At 39.8% G+C, this 16,025-nt stretch overlaps 2 protein-coding genes across 6 annotated transcripts; both read left to right on the top strand.

Annotated features, from left to right (window-relative positions):
- Positions 1 to 348: 348 nt before the first annotated feature.
- Positions 349 to 14,162, top strand: LOC310854883 (large ribosomal subunit protein eL13-like). 5 transcript variants are annotated; one of them, XM_083759630.1, is made up of 7 exons: positions 349 to 435; positions 10,340 to 10,403; positions 10,776 to 10,893; positions 11,450 to 11,591; positions 12,634 to 12,807; positions 13,679 to 13,738; positions 13,942 to 14,162. In XM_083759630.1, the coding sequence occupies exons 3-7, from the start codon at positions 10,790 to 10,792 to the stop codon at positions 14,101 to 14,103; spliced, it is 642 nt and encodes a 213-aa protein (XP_083615756.1). In that variant the 5' UTR covers positions 349 to 435; positions 10,340 to 10,403; positions 10,776 to 10,789; the 3' UTR covers positions 14,104 to 14,162. The 5 variants fall into 5 exon arrangements, with proteins under 5 accessions (XP_083615756.1, XP_083615754.1, XP_083615758.1 ...); XM_083759628.1 differs by lacking the exon at positions 349 to 435 and adding an exon at positions 8,276 to 8,357; XM_083759629.1 differs by lacking the exon at positions 349 to 435 and adding an exon at positions 8,507 to 8,654.
- LOC310854884 (large ribosomal subunit protein eL13) lies at positions 3,137 to 7,190 on the top strand. The gene is made up of 6 exons (XM_083759633.1): positions 3,137 to 3,171; positions 3,614 to 3,731; positions 4,557 to 4,698; positions 5,306 to 5,479; positions 6,325 to 6,384; positions 6,994 to 7,190. The coding sequence occupies exons 2-6, from the start codon at positions 3,628 to 3,630 to the stop codon at positions 7,150 to 7,152; spliced, it is 639 nt and encodes a 212-aa protein (XP_083615759.1). The 5' UTR covers positions 3,137 to 3,171; positions 3,614 to 3,627; the 3' UTR covers positions 7,153 to 7,190.
- Positions 14,163 to 16,025: the final 1,863 nt, after the last annotated feature.

Here is a 16,025-nt window from a genome sequence, read left to right as displayed (position 1 = left end):
TCAGTAGGTGGTGCTATTGATTTGATACAAACGTCAACTGCATTCCTAGTAAAGTATGACTTTGAAAGGGATGTCCGGGTTCTGTTTGTAACCTGGCAGTATTGACATATCTCAGGTCATCAAGCAGTTTGTTCCCAAGTAAGTAATCCACTACGTTTTCTAGGTACAATTAAAGGCCAGTGTCTGATCAGAAATCAATGAAGTGTACCGCGGTATGCGAGTATTCTAGAGACGGGCAATTTTAATGGGTAGAGAATCGAGATCACGTGGTAAGCAGTAAGCAGACATTCTCAGGTTCAAGTTACCAGCTACACAGCTGCGTCGAAGTTAGCTCTGGTTAGACCTAATGATGATTCTGCCCTATTAGCATTAGGGCTATGGACCAGAGCTAAGTCGACGTGTATCTAATCTGAGCAACACAATATACATTTTCAGGTAGGTTTGATCTTTGATTGTTTGTGTACATTTCAAACGAAAGTCAATACAAAAACTTACTTTGTGGACGATCCATGATAAAGCATATATATAATAGGCTACTATTACACGTGTCAGACTATATACTAGAGAGTGACACGTGTACAATTACAAATATACACTGACTTAAAACAGTGTAAAGCTCAACGGCGTCTAATTTATTTTTGCTCCCTTTCTTGTGCAGGCCGGTTACTTTGGCAAGTTTTAAATCTTGACGTGTATCCCTGATTGAGAGGTAGGGTTGTTATGGCCATGGCCTTGTTGGGTTGCAGGGCACTCAGTTTCTGGCTGCAGCCTAGTTGGTTTTTAAGTATAGCTTCCAGAGCTCCCGTTTTGTTTTCCTCGGCTTTATCATTGATAAAGTGTCTCTTTTTACAGATCTGGCCATGGCATTTCTAAGGTTTCTTTAGCTTGTTTCGTTGGGTTTTTAAATCACATTTATATATAGCACATTAAAAAAAAACTCATTTGGAGATCACTATCAAAGCCCAATAACAATCCTGCATGTCCAACCCAGATTTGGCTCAAACAAGGGATTAAATTAATTTAGCTCTATATGCCACAAAAACCAAATTGTGGAACGCCCTACCAACAGCCATTAAGAAATGTGAATCCCTTGACTCCTTCAAAACTGCTCTAAAAGAGCTGCATAGCCTATCTCTACGTCAAACGTTATGATGAATTTAAAATGGATGTAAACAAGTTAGTGCTTTTCGTTGTCGTCCTCAAAGTTACAGTTTTTGTATTGATGTGCTTTCGTTTGAAATGTACCCATTCTACATACTGTGAAATAAAAAAAAATCAATTGGATATAAAATTACCATCATGTGACCTGAAAATGTATTTTCTGTTTAACAAAGACATGCAGACTCCTGTCTTGAACAGTCTAGATATAGCACTGGTTCCCAAACCTTATAGCCTGTGACCCAAAAGAGAAAGTAGACGTTCTCCCGGGACCCAAACTATAGTGAACTATTTTCACTAACCTTTAAACTTTTTTTTTAATGATTTATGGAATTTCTTGTATTCCATTTATTTTATTCATTAAAGAAATTACTTAGAAAAATACACTTTGGTATTAATTCATGACAACTTTTGCTTTTTTGCGAATGTTTTTTGAAAATGCTTTGAAATTATAAGTAAAAAATTAAGGGACCCATAACAATGTTTAATACTTGTTTTAACCAAAGATAATCAGACTGTGACTATATGTGTGATTATAAGGGCAGTCAGTAAGAGTATTAAAAGTGATGTAAAGTGTCATGAATGAAGGACTCATCTTCAAAGTGCTTGACCCACAGATGACCAGACCCACCGACAGGAGGACAATCATACTCGTTCCGAGTGATTGCCGATGATGATCATCATGGCTGGGGGCCAAGATGCAGCCGGGGGCCAGTGGGTAGCCATGGTGTCGACACGAGAAGGGCTGTAAGTACCACGACCCCCGTGGGGTCCCAGTGGTAGCCATGTCCCTCTGGGAATTCAGCTGCCTGATGTGACAACTCATCCATCACTTCACAAGGGACTGAAGTTCTTCATTTTCCCACATTACTGACTGCATGATCAGGGATGAGGGACCACCAGTTGAAAACCCCTGCTTTACAGGATAACGGCTACAGTTAGTTTGATAAGTTGAACTTATTATATTGGAGAACACTCATGCAGAGACAGTGGATGGTCTGGGTATCCATTGTTAACGAACTAGCCTACTCCATAAAGAGCTGGCTAAATAGTAGCTGGACCTACAAGTATACAAATTACCAAATTATAACCATGAATTATTTTAGTTAATTGTAACTGGTTCTATTCATACTGTAACGAAGACTCTCACGTCCAGTCATGATGTTGGATCTGAGTAGTTGCTCATATCATGTATGGGGGATATCCGACTTGGACGTTGGTCTATATGACATGTCTAGTATGACAATCCCTATATTTGGCCCGGGCTGACCTGGTGCTGATGTCAGATGGATGTAACTGGCTTGGTCATCGTGACAAGCATAGTCTAAGAATATATAACAAGGGTCGGCTTCAGGGAAAAGGCAGAAGTCTTAGCATCCTGGTTTAAGTTCTAACTGGACACCACTGCAGAGGATCCTAGCCTAATCTGCAATACAGCCTTGAGCTATTTTATACATACATTAATTGGTAATGCATTGTTTTTTTTTTTTCAAATTCGCAGTATGAATGGGTACATTTCAAACTAGTCAATACAAAAACTGCTACAAGTATAAAACCTCCATTTTCAAATTTCAATTGAAACACAACTCTACGTTTATACTACATGTGTACTCAAAGGACTGTAAAATAGAAATTAGCTCCACAGTATCCTTTTCCCAGATTTTATGTAAAATCTAAATTCAAATGTTTGATTTTGTGCAACAAGCCAATATGTTCAAAAATGTTGAACTTTTGAACACCTCAAAACCTGCGTGGAGCATCATTGTGCACAGTGGTGAAAGTTGGATGATCATGACTATGATGATTTTTATCTTGCATATCTAATACTAACACTTTAGGCCGGGTATGGTCTAAACCGTGGGCAGTACCCAAGACCACCAGTGGGAGGCAGCAATACACCAACGGGCGTCTAATCTTTCGCGGAAAAACAATAGAAGAAGTATCTTCTTCCCACAATGCACTGTTTTGCCTTCAATACTTCCTTTTTCTATCGGCCATTTTCCGACTCAAACGGTATGCGTAAATACTCTCTGCTGTTTTTAAAGAAATCTACCCCAATCCTTCACTTTGTCAAATTATATCACAGTTTTATTTACTCGTCGTGAAAGTGTACTTTGTCATCTTCATAAAAATGTCATTATTGACCCCGAAAACATCAAATTGATGCTACGTTGCACCTGAAACTGGCGGTGTCTCTTCGAACAGCATCCTTCAGCATCCTTTATTTGCTGTTTACGTTGCAGTCTCATAGCAACGTGACATGATGTATATTTAAAAATGTGCAATACAAAATTGGCACGCCCTACGAACAGTAATGAAGTACATTATATACAGTATTGTTATATATCCTTGTTTGTAACTTGGCAATGGCCGCCAATCCACTCCTGGTAGCTACGAGCTAAGTCGCCGGCATGTGAAGCGAGTACCCATGCTGCTTGTCTGTTTACTCTTCCAGGGAAGTAGGCAGCCATGGCCCCCAGCCGGAATGGAATGATTCTGAACCCCCACTTCCACAAAGACTGGCAGAAGAGGGTGCGAACCTGGTTCAACCAGCCCGCAAGGAAGCTCCGCAGGTGGGTTACAGGGCTGTTTCAAACCGAGGCTGTTAGCCTAGCCTGCTTATCTGCGGTGTTGCCAGGAAACCCACAACATTGAGATTTGAGAATTGTGTTTGATTGAAAATGTCTAGACATTATTATTATTACTTGGACCTTTTTTGTTCTCTCCCATACATTGAGTTGCACATGTCTCTGTAGCATAATGGTTTGGTGCCCTTATTTTGAAGTCGTGTTTAGCCTATTGCTGCAGTCAAATGATGACAAATCTCCGGAATCTCTGTACTTCCTTGATGAATACCTTGAACCTATTTTCTGATGACTGTCTGCTCTAATCCATTACAAATCGGGACTGTTTAGCTCATGGGCCTGCTTTTTAGAAGCTTCAAGTCTGCTTTAATCTTTGCTTTCACAATTTGTACAATTGGCTAGCTAAGATACTAAGTTACACTTCCTTAACTACACCTTACAACATTGAGTGATTTTGATCAAATACACAACTGTGTAAAAGCTACATATGAATGGAGAATGATAGACAATTCTTTGATGGACAATCTGCACTCAAAACTCATCGGTTATGTTGATGTGCCACAGCTACATGGTGAAGAGGGATAGCTTTTGAAAGCCATATCTGAAAGTATTGAAATGAGCTGGTGACTACACATCAAAAAGCAACTTTAGCTACTTATAGATTTGCTACTGTCCAACATGGATAGCTGTTACTATGAGGTGATTTAGTGACACAGGTGGAAAGATGCCAGGGTACAGAATGAGTGGTACTATTAGTATGTCTGTTGTTAAAAGAATATTCAATTGCTTATTATGAGATGTCTTGTTTCACAGGCGAAAGGCCCGTCAGGCTAAAGCCCGTCGCATAGCTCCACGTCCGGTAGCCGGACCCCTGAGGCCACAGGTTAGGTGTCCCACCATCAGGTACCACACCAAGGTCCGTGGAGGTCGTGGCTTCACTCTGGAGGAGCTCAAGGTAATGACAACTTGGTATCTTCATAAATGAAATTAATAATAAATTGGAAGATTGTATTTATTTATCTCATGGCTATCCCAGTCAAAGAGTAAGAATCTTGGTCTGTTCCAGTCCATGTCCCCATTTTAAGTCCCATGTTTTGATCTGATTTAAAATGTACAACTATCTGCAAATGTCTAGACATTTAATCTCTTTACAGGGGAGATGTAAGCTTCAAAAGGCTTCTGAGATAACTTTTAAAGTGTATTTAACTAAATGTATTAATTCAGTGACTTGTTCTGTTCTCTCTCATATATTTTTACCCATTATATGTAGCATATTAAATAGTTTGTGCCCTTATTTTGAAGTCGTGTTTTACCTATTGCAGCAGTCAGATGATGACAAATCTCCGGAATCGCTGTACTTCCTTGATGAATACCTTGAACCTATTTTCTGATGACTGCTCTAATCCATTACAAATCAGAACTGTTTGGCTCATGGGCCTGCTTAAAAAAAAAAAGATCAAGTCTGCTTTAATCTTGGTTCTCACAATTCTACAAAGAGGGACATGAGCCATTATGTTATGGGTTTGTTATCTAAATCTTCAATGTGCCATTTGTTCCTGCAGGCAGCTGCCATCAACAAAAAGACGGCCCGTTCCATTGGTATCTCAGTGGACCCCCGTCGTCGTAACAGATCCACAGAGTCTCTGCAGGCCAACGTGCAACGCCTGAAGGTGTACAAGTCCAAACTCATCCTGTTCCCCAGGAAGGCTGCTGCCCCCAAGAAGGGTGACAGCACTGTAAGTATCCGGGCCTTAAAAATGTTTCCTTACTGGGACGACAGCTCCCACTTAAGTGTTTTTGTTTTGGGATCAGTTTTGTGTGAACTTGGAGATTAGGTGAATTAAATCCACCACGTTATACACTGTCAGCCTGTTGAATGACAGTCCATGCATGTAAATCACTGCATTGCCATTGTGCTTAAATGGACTATGGCCTTATTCCGGTAAATGGTGTATGTAGTCGAGTGTAATTGTGTGGCGCAAAGTACTTTTTTTTTGTATACAGGGATATGTAATTAACACACATAAAAAGGGGTTTGCATACTGGTAATCTGCTCAGAATTGTCTGTCAAACCAGGAGGAACTGGGGCTCGAACCGTGAACCTTATGATTCCTCCTGATCCATTGCTGCCCTGTCCCCACACAAAAAAAACTTCAACATTGCAGGGTTTCCTCAGGTGTCTTTAAAGTAACTTACCGGTAGTTATTGTAAACTGTCTATACAGGCAGTGCAACTTAAAACAAATTTCTACTCCTTTAAACCACATGTTTAAAGCTGCAAAGCAACTAATTAGTTACTTGGTAGTGTGACTCCATAGCAATAGACTCAAATGCCCTGTGACTGTCAACATGCACAATGTAACTAATTAAACTGCATCTGTTGTGTGGCCCGTGTTGTCTATCAGATTTATTTGATGTTATTCAAGTGATGACAAATCTCCGGAATCTCTGTACTTCCTTGATGAATACCTTGAACCTATTTTCTGATGACTGCATATGTTACGTGGAGTGATAGCTACTGCATTCATAATCAACTGTCATGCTGTTTTATATGCAACATAAACATGTTTTCCCATCTCCAGGAGGAAGAACAAAAGATGGCCACTCAGCTCAAGGGACCAATCGTTATGCCCATCAAAAATGTAAGTTGTCAATGTTTAAATGTTTTAAAGTTATGCTGGGGAATTGGTTTATCCTCATTTATCATTTATCCTCAAATCATTAGTGTTACAACCCAGGCTAGGCGTCTCTAGGTGTAACGTGTTCCTTCCCACAGGCCACAACTATCTAAATGTCTAATCTCTTTACAGGGGAGATGTAAGCGTCAAAAGGCTTCTGAGATAACTTATAAAGTATATTTAACTAAATGCATTAGTTCAGAGACTTGTTCTGTTCTCTCCCATATATTATTTTACCTATTGCAGCAGTCAGATGATGACAAATCTCCGGAATCTCTGCACTTCCTTGATGAATACCTTGAACCTATTTTCTGATGACTGTCTGCTCTAATCCATTACCAATCAGAACTGTTTGGCTCATGGGCCTGCTTAAAAACAGTCCCCAAACAGTCAGGCCACACTAGTTAAATGTAAACCCAAGTGATCCAAAATACATAACACATTTTGCTTTTCCATTTAATCTCCAGATTGCTCATCTCGATTTACTGAATAAAAAAATAATTGATAAATGGTGTTTTTGTCCCACATGATGCTCTGTTCTTATTGGCGAACTTGTTTCCCCTCTAAATACAGGTACACAAGGGAGAGAAGGCCCGTGTCATCTCTGAGGATGAGAAGAACTTCAAGGCCTTCGCCAGCCTGCGTATGGCCCGCGCCAATGCTCGTCTCTTTGGCATCCGCGCCAAGAGGGCAAAGGAGGCTGCCGAGCAGGATGTGGAGAAGAAGAAATAAAAACCTTAAAACGTTCCAAAATAAAGTGTACAAAATTATCACTCTTGTCATGACTGTTAGTTTTTGTTGACTGCATTTATAGTAATCGTTTGCGTTGACGCACTAACTGTGGATTTATATGGTTCTAGTTTTCTTTGACTGCACTGGATTTATGGTTTTCAGTGGTCGGTGAAATAAGACGTGCATTATTTCACTAATGTGTAGATTTTCTCTTGAAGGTAGACTAGAGTACCTGGTATGTGATATTTTGCTAAAGGCTTTTTTCTTTTTTTAATATGAAGCTATATTCTGATAACTAAATTTACAGAGCTTTAATAAGGGGGAAATATATTCTAATCAGGACAGTACTACTAGTTTGCCTTCCCTTATATTCCATTTTTGTCTGCTCATTTCTTGTCATTGCTTGTATTCAAGGTGGGTGGTTAAACTTATTTTGACAAGGAATATCCCTGCATAATCGGAAAGAACTACAGTCCATCTGATAACTTTTAATGACTTGGTCACTGGGTTTGCATGCACATAAACATTCATAAGTCAGAGTCAACGGCCTTATTTAATCCTCATTGATAGTAATTAGTGTAGTTTACTCCTGTTGTGATATATATATACATTGCTATGTAAATTGGTAACTATTCAGCCCTACTGCAAAACTACATTTATTTAAACCATGGGGCCAGGACTTTTTTTCAAGCAACATGACATGCAGAGGTTCTTAAGGTGGTCCAGGGACCTCCGGGATTAAATGTAGCATATACATTAGTTTAAATACTTTATAATTTGTGTCTGCAGCTAGTGTGAAATTCCACCTGTTAAGACTCCATCATGGCCCGCCGTAGCACTTACCCTACCCCCTTAGATGGCATTTGATACAGACTTAAAGCATGTTATGTAGACGGCACTATAATTGCATTGTATGGAAGTCATAGTACATATGTATAGCATATATGTTTAGTTTCATTATATAGATATTCCACTGTTCTTGCTTAATGTAAATCGCTCTGGATTAAGAGCGTCTGCTAAATGCCTAAATTGTAAATTGAGACCTCGGTAAATAGTTGCACTACATTTTACTATCAGTAGGTGGTGCTATTGATTTGATACAAACGTCAACTGCATTCCTAGTAAAGTATGACTTTGAAAGGGATGTCCGGGTTGTGTTCTGGCAGTATTGACACATCCCAGGTCATCAAGCAGTTTGTTCCCAAGTAAGTAATCCACTACGTTTTCTAGGTACAATTAAAGGCCAGTGTCTGATCAGAAATCAATGAAGTGTACCGCGGTATGCGAGTATTCTAGAGACGGGCAATTTTAATGGGTAGAGAATCGAGATCACGTGGTAAGCAGTAAGCAGAAATTCTCAGGTTCAAGTTACCAGCTACACAGCTGCGTCGAAGTTAGCTCTGGTTAGACCTAAAGATAATTCTGCCTATTAGCATTAGGGCTATGGATCAGAGCTAAGTCGACGTGTATCTAATCTGAGCAACACAATTATACATTTTCAGGTAGGTTTGATCTTTGATTGATTGATTGGGTACATTTCAAACGAAAGTCAATACAAAAACTTACTTTGTGGACGATCCATGATAAAGCATATATATAATAGGCTACTATTACACGTGTCTCTATACTAGAGACACGTGTACAATTACAAATATACACTGACTTAAAACAGTGTGAAGCTCAACGGCGTCTAATTTATTTTTGCTCCCTTTCTTGTGCACTTTAGCACAAGAAACTTTGTCAAGTTTTAAATCTTGAGGGACCTGTCCCTGATTGATTGAGAGGTAGGGTTGTTAGTCCAACGTGGCCTTGTTGGGTTGCCGGGCAGGGCACTCAGTTTCTGGTTGCAGCCTGCCTAGTTGGTTGTTGAGTAGCTTCCAGAGCTCCCGTTTTGTTTTCCTCGGCTTTATCGTTGATAAAGTGTCTTTTTGCTTTTTTGCAGATCTGGTCGTGGCAGTTACAATGTTATTATGTTTCTTAGCTTGTTTCGTTGAGTTTTTAGGTTGCCCAGCTGAGCTGAGCTACCATGAAATGTTCTATGAGCAGGGCCTGGCTGTAAACTAGTTCTTGAGCTTAGTCCAGTTACCCTGGGTAAACATGGTAACTTTCCTTTGCTTTAGCTTGGAGGTCACTATCAAAGCCCAATAACAAACCATGTCCAAACCAGATTTGGCTCAAACAAGGGATTACATTAATTTAGCTCCTATGCCACAAAAAAACAAATTGTGGAACGCCCTACCAACAGCCATTAAGAAATGTGAATCCCTTGACTCCTTCAAAACTGCTCTAAAAGAGCACCTACGGACACTGCTGCATATCTGTACGTCAAATGTCACGATGAATTTAAAATGGGTGTAAACAAGTTAGTGCTTTTCAGTGTCGTCCTCAAAGTTACAGTTTTTGTATTGATGTGCTTTCGTTTGAAATGTACCCATTCTACATACTTTGAAATAAAAAAATAAATTGGATATAAAATTGCCATCATGCGACCTGAAAATGTACAGTCTAGAATATAGCACTGGTTCCCAATTCCCAAACCTTATCGCCTGTGACCCAAAAGAGAAAGTAGACATTCTCCCAGGACCCAAACTAGTGAACTATTTCCACTAACCTTTAAACTTTTTTCTAATTTATGGAATTTCTTATATTCCATTTATTAAAGAAATTACTTAGAAAAATAATTTTATTTGGTATTAATTCATGAAAACTTTAGCTTTTTTGGGAATGTTTTTTGAAAATGCTTTGAAATGATAATTAAAAACTAAATGTAGGAAATAAAAAATTAAGGGACGCATAAAAATGTTTAATACTTGTTTTAACCAAAGATAATCACTTAATCACCTTTAAAGCACTGACTGAAAGTGTGATTATAAGGACAGTCAGTAAGAGTATTAAAAGTGATGTAATGAATGAAGGACTCATCTTCAAAGTGCTGTCCCATTTCTTTCATTACAATTTGGAGCCCTTGCAGCCTCTCACCCTCAACACTTACCAGCTGACGCCACTAAGTCAGTGAGTATGCAGGGCTTGGCTTGAGGCCGGACATTGGAATTGGGCCTATGGTTGCCAGACACGAATCTGCCTCTGGCGATGCTATAGGCTACGGTATTATTCTACCACTGGGTGGCTGACATATATATATATATGCCACAATGCACTGCTTTAACACTTCCTTTTTCCACCCCAGACCGCATGCCTAAATCTCTGCTGTTTTCAAAGAAATCTACCCCCCGTTTGTTCAATTTGTCAAGGTATATTACAGTTGAATTTACTTGTTGTAAAAGTGTACTTTGTCATCTTTATAATAATGTGAATATTGATGCTGACAATTTCAAATTGATGCTACTTTGAACCTGAAATTGTGGTGGTGTCTATTTCAATCTATCTTAGTTGCTAGATGTTTGGGTTGCAGTCTCAGATTAATGTGACATGATATCAAAAATTTGTGCAAATGCATAATTGGCATGCGCTAGCAACAGTAACGAAGTAAATACTTCAGCGTTTTGTTATGTATCCTTGTTTGTAACTTGGCAATGGCAACCAGTCCAGAGTCCACTCCTGGTAGCTACTCGTCAGCATGTGAAGTGACCCATGCTGCTTGTCTGCTGTTTATACTCTTCCAGGAAAGTAGGCAGCCATGGCACCCGGTCGAAATGGAATGATTCTGAACCCTCACTACATCAAATCCTGGCGGTATAGTGTGACAACCTGGTTCAACCAGCCAGCAAGGAAAATCCGCAGGTGGGGTAGCCTAACAGGGCTGTTGCAAATTAACCAAGGCTGTTGGCCTAGTCTGCTTGTTATCTGCAGTGTTGGGGAAACCCACAATATTTAATTTAAACGTTTCATTGAGACTTGCAATTTGTATTTGTTTGAAAATAACATTCATCTCTTAATATGAATTGTAAGCTTAAAAAAAGACTTGAGACAATTTAGTTTTTTAAATATAGTCTTGACTTGGACAACACATGTTCCGTTCTCTCTCATACATTGAATGGCCCATACTGTGTGCTCATCTGCTGTAGCATAATAGTCTGTCTTTATTTTGAAGTCTGAAGACAAATCTCAGGAATGAGCTGTTGACTAGTATTGACTACACTTTGAAAAGCAACATAATGTAATAAAGCTAATTGTAGCTTAGCTACTTCTAGATATGCTACTGCCCACCATGGCTAGCTGTTACTATGCGGTCATTTAGCAAGACATGGGGTGGAAAGATTTACAGAATGAGTGGCAAGTATTAGTACGTCTGTTGTAAAGATGCTTAGTAGTTGTGGGCTTATGTCTTGTTTCACAGGCGAAAGACCCGTCAGGCTAAGGCCCGTCGCATAGCTCCACGTCCGGTAGCCGGACCCCTGAGGCCACAGGTTAGATGTCCCACCATCAGGTACCACACCAAGGTCCGTGGAGGTCGTGGCTTCTCTCTGGAGGAGCTCAAGGTAATGACAACTTGATATCTTTATGAATGGATGCAGTTTATTTGAAAGCCTGAAGAAATGACCATCGCCTGTCACAGCCATGCGTAGAGCAAGTTCAGTCAGGAAACTCAGTGCAGTTGCTGCTGGCCGTTCATTGGCCTCAGCGTCACGTTCTCATTCACAGGATTGATTTCATTCTATTTTCATACCGCTATTTAAAGTGTAAGTTTGCACTGCTCAATCTTGCTTGCTTACTTGCTGCTGCACACTGATACTGCTGTGCTGCTGCCTGCTTAAACTTTTGCTGCTCACCCTCCACCCCAGCTGCTGTTTAGGTACGGGGGATTCGGAGTCCCTATGGTTGGGACTGATGCGCTTGATCTCGGTACCAAAAAAAGCAGATCAAATTCATCGCCAAACAATAAATAAATTCCTCATTTTATATTCCATCCATTCTTGAGTTGTCCTGACTGTACCTGACTTTACAAATTGGAAGATTTATTTTTTGTCATGGCCATCCCAGTCCAGTTTGACCTTTGTAAAGTGTACATCTATATGAATGAACTATCTTTACACAATATCTTCCAAGTACGGAAACATTAAATTGAGACTTGTAATTTGTATCTGATTTGAAAATGTTTAGACATTTAATCTCTTTTCAGGGGAGATGTAAGCTAGCTTCAAGAGGTTCTGAGATGACTTAAAGTATTAACTAGATGCATTCATTCCGTGACTTGGACATTCTCCGTTCTCTCTCTCTCTCATACATTATCTGTAGCATAATAATCTGGTGTCTTATTTCTTTTAAACCTATTGCAGCAGTCGGCTGACAAATTCTCTATTTCCTTGATGAATACCTTGAACCCCTTTTCTGATGTCTGCTCTAATCCATTACAAATCTGTTGTACATGGGCCGTTTAATTTATTTTTATTTTTAAGAAAGTCTGCTTTAATCTTCTCACAATTCTACAAAGGAAGTTTGTAGAATCCACAACATAATGGTCATGTACTGACCATTACGTTTTGTTTTCTAAAACTTCAATGTGCCGTGCTGTTCCTGCAGGCAGCTGGCATCAACAAAAAGACTGCCCGTACCATTGGTATCGCTTATGACCACCGGCGTCGTAACAGATCCACAGAGTCTCTGCAGGCCAACGTGCAACGCCTGAAGGTGTACAAGTCCAAACTCATCCTGTTCCCCAGGAAGGCTGCTGCCCCCAAGAAGAGTGACAGCACTGTAAGTATAATCCATCTTAAAAATGTTTGCTAACTGGGACGACGACTCCCACTTAAATGTTTTTGGATCAGTTTCGTGTGGACTTGGATATTGTGTGAATTAAATCCACCATGTAACCACTGTCGGTCTGTTTAATGACAATCCATGTGAATCACTGAATTGTGCTTAAACAAAACTCCTTTCAACCTTGCAGGGTTTCCACGGGTGTCTTAAAAGTTATTGTAAACTGCCTAGAAGGGCAGTGCAACTTAAAAACTGATTTCTACCGTTTTAAACCACATGTTTTTTTTTAAAGCAATAAGTTACACGCACACACTGTATCTTCTCGGCACAAGAGTATTGTCTTATTTAATGAAGCAACGTTTGCAGACATTGCTTCATTAAATAGCAGATGCACAGTGTGCGGGTGTACCTTATTGCTTTCATTGATGTCCACTGGCCTACGCACGTGTGCATACGCCCGATTGCTAGGCAGTAAACCACATGTTTTTAAAAGCTGAAAAAGCGACTAATTAGTCGGTAGTGCAATCATGACTCGGAGGGTGAAAACTATTAATCAATGGCCTATGTTCTGAAAGGAATATAAAGGCCTAAGTAATGACTTTTTTTAATGCCTTGTGAATGTCAACATGCACATTCATAATGTACCTAATTAAACCACATCTCCTGTTGAATGCCCTGTCATGTGTATCAGATTTATTTGATATTAAAGTGATGACAAATTCTCCGGAATCTCTGTACTTAATTGATTACCAGTTGAACCCTTTATTCTGGTGACTGCATATGTTACGTGGAGTGATGGCTACTGCTTTCATAATCAACTGTCATGCTGTTTTATATGCAACGTAAACTTATGTTTTCCCATCTCCAGGAGGAAGAGCTAAAGATGGCCACTCAGCTCAAGGGTGCTGCTGTTATGCCCATCAAAAATGTAAGTTGTCATTCACGTTTAAACGGTATGCTGGGGAATCTGTTTATCCTTATTAAAATGTAAACCCAAGTGATTCAAAATAAGTGTAGGTGTGTACATGACACACTTTGCTTTTCCATTTCATCAACTTGATAAATGGTGTTTATTTTGTCCCACATGATGCTCTTGTTCTAATTGGTGATCTTGTTTTCCCTCTACTACAGGTACACAAGACAGAGAAGGCCCACGTCATCACTGAGGATGAGAAGAAGTTCAAGGCCTTCCAGAGCCTGTGCCAGGCCCGTGCCCATGCTCGTCTCTTTGGAGTCCGTGCCAAGAGGGCAAAGGAGGCTGCCGAGCAGGATGTGGAGAAGAAGAAACCTTAAATGCTATGGAACAGAACTTTGCAAATAAAATGTTCAAAACGATCACTCTGGTCACTATTGTCATGATTTATGGTTTTTGTTGACCCGGTACTGGTGGATTTGTATGGTTATAGTTTTGAACTATATGATTTATTGTTTTCATGTAGTCAGTGAAATAAGAGGTACTGGTATTCACACATTTGAGGAATCTTACGTGTTATATAAACTATGAAATGGTTTGACAGGAATCTACCAGTTCATATTAATTGCATGCAGTTGATGGTTGGTGGAACTAAACAATTTCTCGACTAAATGCAAAGGAAGGTTTAACAAAATGTAATCGGGAAGAAAATGGTACAGTCCATCTGACTTCTTTAGTCCTTAGGCTGGGTGAGATATCGGTACCACTAAAAGGGACAAGACATATGTGGTATAAGTTTGCATCCAGGAGTGATAAAATGTGTGGTAGCTGAATACTGTTTTAGGGGTATAATCTGACTATGCAAAACCACATAATTCATTGTCTAAACTTAAAATATTCACTTTTCCGCCCATTTCTGATGTTTGTACCATTGATGGACAATATAGCCAACATCACAAAACTGTCAGGATGAATTATATTTCTGGTAGCCATACTGGGAAACTTAGATGGCTGCCACTCTGAAACGGGGGTACAGCTTAAACCTCACCATGTTTTTATGGGTTTACGGATGTAGAAACCATTTAGACATTAGTTTAAAGAGTCAGGGACTCTGAAACTCAACACAAGACTTAACTTACAGACATGTGCATGTGTGCACACACTGATGTTATGGTTCTCTGTTTAGCCTTCCAAAAACACATCCCTTGTCCGTTCTCACAGAAGCATGGTACACAAACCCGCACACGGTTGTTGGGAGAACCTCTGAGTCTAGTTGTGCTACACTCATTTACAAGATGACACGGAGGGCCTTTTCTGGTTGTGGAAAACTGAATGCATGGCGTTACTAAAGAAAACCCCTGATTTTCAGGAGACATTCAAACAACTTGGCATGTTTCAATAGAGCTCTTTGACCAACTGCAGCAGTTCACTTGTAGCTGCTATCTGTCTGGGAACAACTCCAGTGACATGAACAAGATTGTCTGTGCCAGGAGAGAGGCTGAGTTCCAGTCAACTGTCTCCCACCATATAGAGAATATATATTTCTCCATGCCCTCTGTGCCAATTTACCAGACTAGAATATGGAGATGCTCTCTGCAGACTCACCCATCTGCACCAGATCCCATACAGAGTGGATGGACAACTGTTGATTGTGGACAGTTAGCAATTCACTGGATGCGCACAGCCCACGCACCAGATGTAGTCCTTGAGTTTTAGGCTTGTAAATGTGCATGTCTAACTATGCAAGCTTTCTAACTGCAGTTGTCTCAGGAATGTACTGACCTATGCAAACTCCATAACTGTACAAACCAAGCAATATTCAATGCCTACAGTTGAACAGGACAGTTATAATATAAGAGGTTGTGTAGTTCAATATTAACACATTAACTGTTTCTCTAGAAATAGCAGAATCATCCAAATTGGCCCATTAGTTGCCGAGTTATGCCATTCACTGTACCAATTTCTATTACAGATTTAAGGGCTGAAAACAAGCACCGGTAATCAGCTACTATTTTGAGATTGCTATATAGTCAACAGCCTTATTTAATCCCCTGATATTTCCAAATGGAGCTATTGTAGTTTACTCCATACATATTGCAAAAGAAAATCACAATGTAAATTCTTTACATTATTTAGCCCTGCTGCATGCAGAACAACTGCAATGTCTATTTAAACCATTGAGACCAGGGTTCAAGCAACATGACTCAGGTTCTCAAGGGGGTCCAAGGGTCAAATATAGCAAACATTAGTTTAAATGCTTTGCGTTTGCAGCTAAATATTAATTTCTGGGCCCTACTTTATA

This window comes from Protomyctophum parallelum (assembly GCF_964188405.1).
Source record: "Protomyctophum parallelum genome assembly, chromosome: 2".
Taxonomy (NCBI): domain Eukaryota; kingdom Metazoa; phylum Chordata; class Actinopteri; order Myctophiformes; family Myctophidae; genus Protomyctophum; species Protomyctophum parallelum.
Note: the sequence above shows the minus strand (reverse complement) of the source record. Positions and strands in the feature narration are given on the sequence as shown.